General features: G+C 52.0%; 1 protein-coding gene across 2 annotated transcripts; it reads left to right on the top strand.

The window, feature by feature from the left end:
- Positions 1–1,343: 1,343 nt before the first annotated feature.
- Positions 1,344–4,641, top strand: LOC103626790 (cytochrome P450 734A2). 2 transcript variants are annotated; one of them, XM_008647147.3, is made up of 5 exons: positions 1,344–1,949; positions 2,552–2,775; positions 2,882–3,132; positions 3,208–3,598; positions 3,722–4,641. In XM_008647147.3, exons 1-5 carry the CDS (start codon positions 1,631–1,633, stop codon positions 4,169–4,171), a joined length of 1,635 nt encoding a protein of 544 aa, XP_008645369.1. In that variant the 5' UTR covers positions 1,344–1,630; the 3' UTR covers positions 4,172–4,641. The 2 variants fall into 2 exon arrangements, with proteins under 2 accessions (XP_008645369.1, XP_008645368.1); XM_008647146.3 differs by lacking the exon at positions 1,344–1,949 and adding an exon at positions 1,967–2,425.
- Positions 4,642–5,200: the final 559 nt, after the last annotated feature.

Here is a 5,200-nt window from a genome sequence, read left to right on the forward strand (position 1 = left end):
GGTAACATGACTTGTGGGTAAAGATGTGCAACCTCTGCAGATTGTAAAACTAGTATATTAGCCGTGCTCACGGTCATGAGTAACTCAGACCCTCACATGATTAATCTATGGAATTAAAACTCAATTTGTCATTTGCATCGCATTGGGATTATTTTATTACTATTTTTACTTATTATTGTTAAGGTTTGGTATTTACTTATACTTAGTAATTGCTAATAAAATTTTGATCAACTTATAAAAGCCATGCTCAGCTTCAACCTTTATTTTGTTGATCAGCCTTACATTTCACATGAACTCCCACCTTTGGTGAGTTCATGCCATATTATTCCCCACAACTTGTTGAGCGATGAACATGTGTGAGCTCACCCTTACTGTCTCACACCCCCCACAGGAGAAGAACAGGTGGTTCAAGAGGAGCCACATCGAGGAGTTCGATTCGATCTAGATGGCGTCTCCCAGTTGACTTTCTGGTGCTAAGGATATATTTTAGATCCTATTATATTTATCTTTTATTTTTTTGTAAGTCTTCCGCTATATAATAAGTACTCTGATTATTGTGACATTTATCTCTATACACTCTGTTATTATATGTGTTGTCTTCTTTGGCGCATGTATAAGATGCACCCGACTTTGTTCCTTAAAGCTCGGGTGTGACAGTAAAAAATTGAACCCTAGCACTCCAGATCCTGTTTTATAGACGTCCGGACATGGTCCGGCTCAACCTGATTGCACCGTCCGACCTGAGCTTCCTCTAGTTATTGGAAGCCCAGGGCTCCTAATATATAAACTATATATATATATATATATATATATATATATATATATATAGCAAATTTATGATTATAGAATTATTTAGATGTTGAATTCGGGATGTTTTAGTTTAGTTCTGATCATGGCAACGATATAAATTAAAAAGTTCTTCTAAGTTACCTTTCATAATGATATAGTTCGATAATATAGGGCTTACTTTGTATATTTTTTCGGAATTTTTCTATAGCTGAATATATTTAATACTTTAATAGATATTATTAGTGATAATGATTAGATTTTATCAAATTATATGTCAGATGTTTCTATTTATTAAAAAAATTGCAATATATCGTTTTCCTCCCAACATTTATCGTGAAGATTATTAGTGAGAAGTTCCATAGTAAATATGGAGATTGTTGGCACATGATTTTTTCTTTTTGAGAAATGATTTTATTAGGATCAAACAACGAAACTTTTTAAACATCTCAACCCACACACGATCCATCGAACATGGTCAATTAAACAAAGGGCGAAAGCCCGCCTCGTTGACCCTTACAACTCACCAGCTCCGAAACAAAACTTCTCACTCTCGCTCTCTCATCATCAGTCATGCCTGCGCTCCCAGCCGGCCCCATCGCCCGCCGGAACGGCCTCTCCACGTCGACCTCCCCACCACTATATAACCGCCCTACCCTTCCCTCACCGCAGACCCCCGCCATTACCACCACCCTTTCCTTCAGAATCCCTTGTCTCTGCGTGCGTGGCAACAAGCGCACGGCCATTACCAGAAAGCCTGCTCCGCTCTGCTTGGTTCCATTCCAAGAAGCAAAAGAGGAGGAGGAGGAGGAGGAGGAGGAGGAGGCGGCGGACTCAGACTGCAATGAGGGAGGAGATGGACATAGACGCGACCGGCGCGGGCTGGCTGTCGTGGCGAGAGGCGGCGGTCGCCGTGCTCGCGTGGCTGGTGTTGCACGTGGCGACGCGCGTGGCGGATGCGCTTTGGTGGCGGCCCCGTCGCCTGGAGGCACACTTCGCGGAGCAGGGTGTGCGCGGGCCGCCGTACCGTTTCCTGCTGGGGTCCGTGAAGGAGATGGTGGGGCTCATGGCGGAGGCCTCGGCCAAACCCATGTCGCCGCCAACCTCCCACAACGCGCTACCCCGCGTGCTCGCCTTCTACCACTACTGGCGGAAGATCTACGGTGCGTGGCTTGGCCTCTGTCTCCCACATCTCGCTTTCGCCCATGTGTTGCGTCGCGGAGCATGTGTCCCCGCCCCTCCCCCCACACCCCGTTCCGTTTGATTGCTCATCTTTTTGGTTGCCTCTCCGTGATCTGTTCCCTCCCTGTCCGCTTTCCGGCGTTCCCCCCTCTCTCTCTCTCCTCCTGCAGAATTGCTCCCCTGTGCATGTCTGTTTGCGGCCAGGGGCTCAGCTTTTGTCTCTTGTGCGCTTATGGGACTTATGGTGTTTACTCCCTCTTCGGCTCTTCCTTCCTTCTCCAGACTCGTTCCCAGAGACATGTCAACAATCTCACCTCGGTTGCTGCCCTGCCATGCTGCTCTTTGTCCTTCCCCTGCTCCTGCTCGCCTTGCCCCTCTGGCTCTTGCATTCAATGGAGCTGGGCTTTGGATCATGAGCGGAGCACATGGGAGGAAACTAGCGCAGTACATATCCAAAGTCTTTTTCTTTGTTTTTTTTCTCTCTTTTCCCTTTTGTTTGTGCGTTCTGGGCAATTCGCGGTTCGACGATCAGTTGGTTGGCAATGGTTGGTTGATCGATTGGCGTCGTTCTCCACATGTGCAGGACCGAGCTTCTTGATCTGGTTCGGACCGACGCCTCGCCTAACGGTAGCGGAGCCGGAGCTGGTGCGCGAGATCTTCCTCACGCGAGCAGAGGCGTTCGACCGCTACGAGGCGCATCCCGTCGTGCGCCAGCTTGAGGGCGACGGCCTCGTCAGCCTCCACGGAGACAAGTGGGCGCTCCACCGCCGCGTGCTCACCGACGCCTTCTACCCGGACAACCTCAACGTAAGACAGAGGCCGCGGCGCTCTGGTCTTCTAGTGGACGCCCGGTTCGTCTTCGTCGTGTTCGGTGCCTGACGCGCGCCTTCTTCTTCTTGTTGGTTCTTTGCAGCGGCTGGTGCCCCACGTCGGCAGGTCGGTGGCGGCGCTGGCGGCGAAGTGGAACGCCATGGCGGCCGCCGCTGGGAACGGCGAGGTGGAGGTGGACGTAGCGGAGTGGTTCCAGGCTGTGACGGAGGAGGCCATCACGCGCGTCACCTTCGGCCGCAGCTACGACGACGGCCGCGTCGTGTTCGCCATGCAGGGCCGCCTGATGGCCTACGCCTCCGAGGCCTTCCGCAAGGTCCTCGTCCCCGGCTACCGGTGCGTACTACCTGATGGCGGCGCATCTCGTCTCCGTCTCGGATTTTCATTCAAGATACGACGCGTTGTTTGCAGGTTCTTGCCCACCAAGAAGAACTGGCAGTCGTGGAAGCTGGGCAGGGAGATACGGCGGAGCCTGACCCGGCTCATCGCCCGGCGCAGCGGCATGGCCGAGGAGGAGGAGGAGGTTCAGGCCGGCCACTCCGGAGGCTTCCGCGACCTTCTCGGTGCCATGATCAATGCCGGTGAGAGGAAGACGCCGGCGGCGATCCCGGTGGCGGACATGCTGGAGGAGTGCAAGACTTTCTTCTTCGCCGGCAAGCAGACGACGACGAACCTTCTGGTCTGGGCCACCGTGCTCCTGGCCATGCACCCGGAGTGGCAGGAGCGCGCCCGCAGCGAGGTGCTCGACATCTGCGGCCCCGACGAGCTCCCGTCCAAGGAGCACCTCCCGAGACTCAAGACTGTGAGTCCCACTGCCACGTCACCCGCGCAACTTTCCTACCCAATTTCTTTTCGAACCTCCTGCCGTAGGCATTTCCATCATTCCAGTCGACGCTGAGACACAGTGCTGTTTTCCTCGTGGCAGCTGGGCATGATCATAAACGAGACCCTCCGGCTGTACCCGCCGGCGGTGGCCACCATCCGCCGCGCCAAGACGGACGTGCAGCTCTCGGACGGGTGCATGATCCCCCGCGACACGGAGCTGCTCATCCCGATCATGGCCATCCACCACGACGCCAGGTTCTGGGGCCCCGACGCCGCGCAGTTCAACCCCGCACGGTTCGCCGGCGGCACGGCCAGGGCGGCGAAGCACCCGCTGGCGTTCATCCCGTTCGGGCTGGGCTCCCGGATGTGCATCGGCCAGAACCTGGCACGGCTGGAGGCCAAGCTCACCATGGCGATCCTGCTGCAGCGGTTCGAGATGAAGGCGTCCCCGAACTACATCCACGCGCCGACGGTCCTGATGCTCCTCTACCCGCAGTACGGAGCGCCGGTGATCTTCCGGCCACGTTCGGCGCATCCGGCAGCCTCATAGCGCAGATGCTTCGCCTGTCCCCCACATTCTTTTGTTGATTGAAACTGATGGGAACGCCGCAGGTCTGCCTGGTGCTCGAAAGCCATAGGACGTGTCCCAAATACTCCTTCCGCGACCCCCTGTGTATATGCCAAGTGATACTAGAAGCCAAGAAGCACTAACTTTCTGTCCTAGCCTGCGCCTCGGGGCCTACCCAGGTTGCCCGCCGGAAATGCCCTCGTTAATAGACCAGATCAGGCCCAGCCTTTTTTGTTCCCTGCCCCATGGCGTTTGTGTGGTATGTGTATGTATTTGTAATCTGTATAGAGGTTTGCTATTCCATCTTCTACGTTCCTAGTAGAGACGAAAATGCAATGGGAAAAAAACAGAGATTGAGAACAATAGCATTTGTTTAACTTGTACTCCCTCTGTTTTTTTATTTGTCACGCTTTAGTTTAAAAATATTTTAACGGGCAACGAATATTCGAGAATGGATGTTGTATTAATCTAAACGGCGCCCCTGTCCTTTTGCTGGTCTCTTTCGGTTCTGTGGCCGGTGATCTCTTTGCAAAGAGAGAACAATTGCATTTGCGCTTGGTGATTAATCCTTTTTTGTCGATTCTTCTTTTTGTCAGTGTATCCTGATTTCACTAGCTAGACCACACATTGTGCCCCAAGATTAAGGGCGGGATAAGATCACGCGAGATCTATCTGGTTCCCATTCCCATGGATGCTAAACTAGTTTTATTCGCATTAGTTAGGCACGCCTATGCTCATGAACCAGTAAAACCACGTTTTGCACGTTTTTCCGTATGAGCTTAACCCAGCTCGTACAAACAAGATCCGGTACGGTATCCACTCAACAAGATTGTTTTTTGAGCTACAATGTGCAGTCATCAATTATATAAAATACTAAATGAAGAGCAAAAAACCGAGCCATCATTTGCAGCCATATGCGGATATACCAGCTAAATGAGCCCAGCGGTAGCCGGAACAATTAACCCATGTAGAAACACCGACTTTTTTGTTCTTTTTTTTTTAAAAAAACAC

This window comes from Zea mays, chromosome 5 (genome assembly GCF_902167145.1).
Source record: "Zea mays cultivar B73 chromosome 5, Zm-B73-REFERENCE-NAM-5.0, whole genome shotgun sequence".
NCBI lineage: Eukaryota > Viridiplantae > Streptophyta > Magnoliopsida > Poales > Poaceae > Zea > Zea mays.

Excerpts from the sequence above, each read along its gene's own strand:
- LOC103626790 (XM_008647146.3), top strand. The coding sequence starts at position 2,011 with ATGTGTCCCCGCCCCTCCCCCCACACCCCGTTCCGTTTGATTGCTCAT. Across the intron at positions 2,776-2,881 it reads TCTACCCGGACAACCTCAAC|CGGCTGGTGCCCCACGTCGG; the intron begins GTAAGACAGAGG and ends GGTTCTTTGCAG. Across the intron at positions 3,133-3,207 it reads GTCCTCGTCCCCGGCTACCG|GTTCTTGCCCACCAAGAAGA; the intron begins GTGCGTACTACC and ends CGTTGTTTGCAG.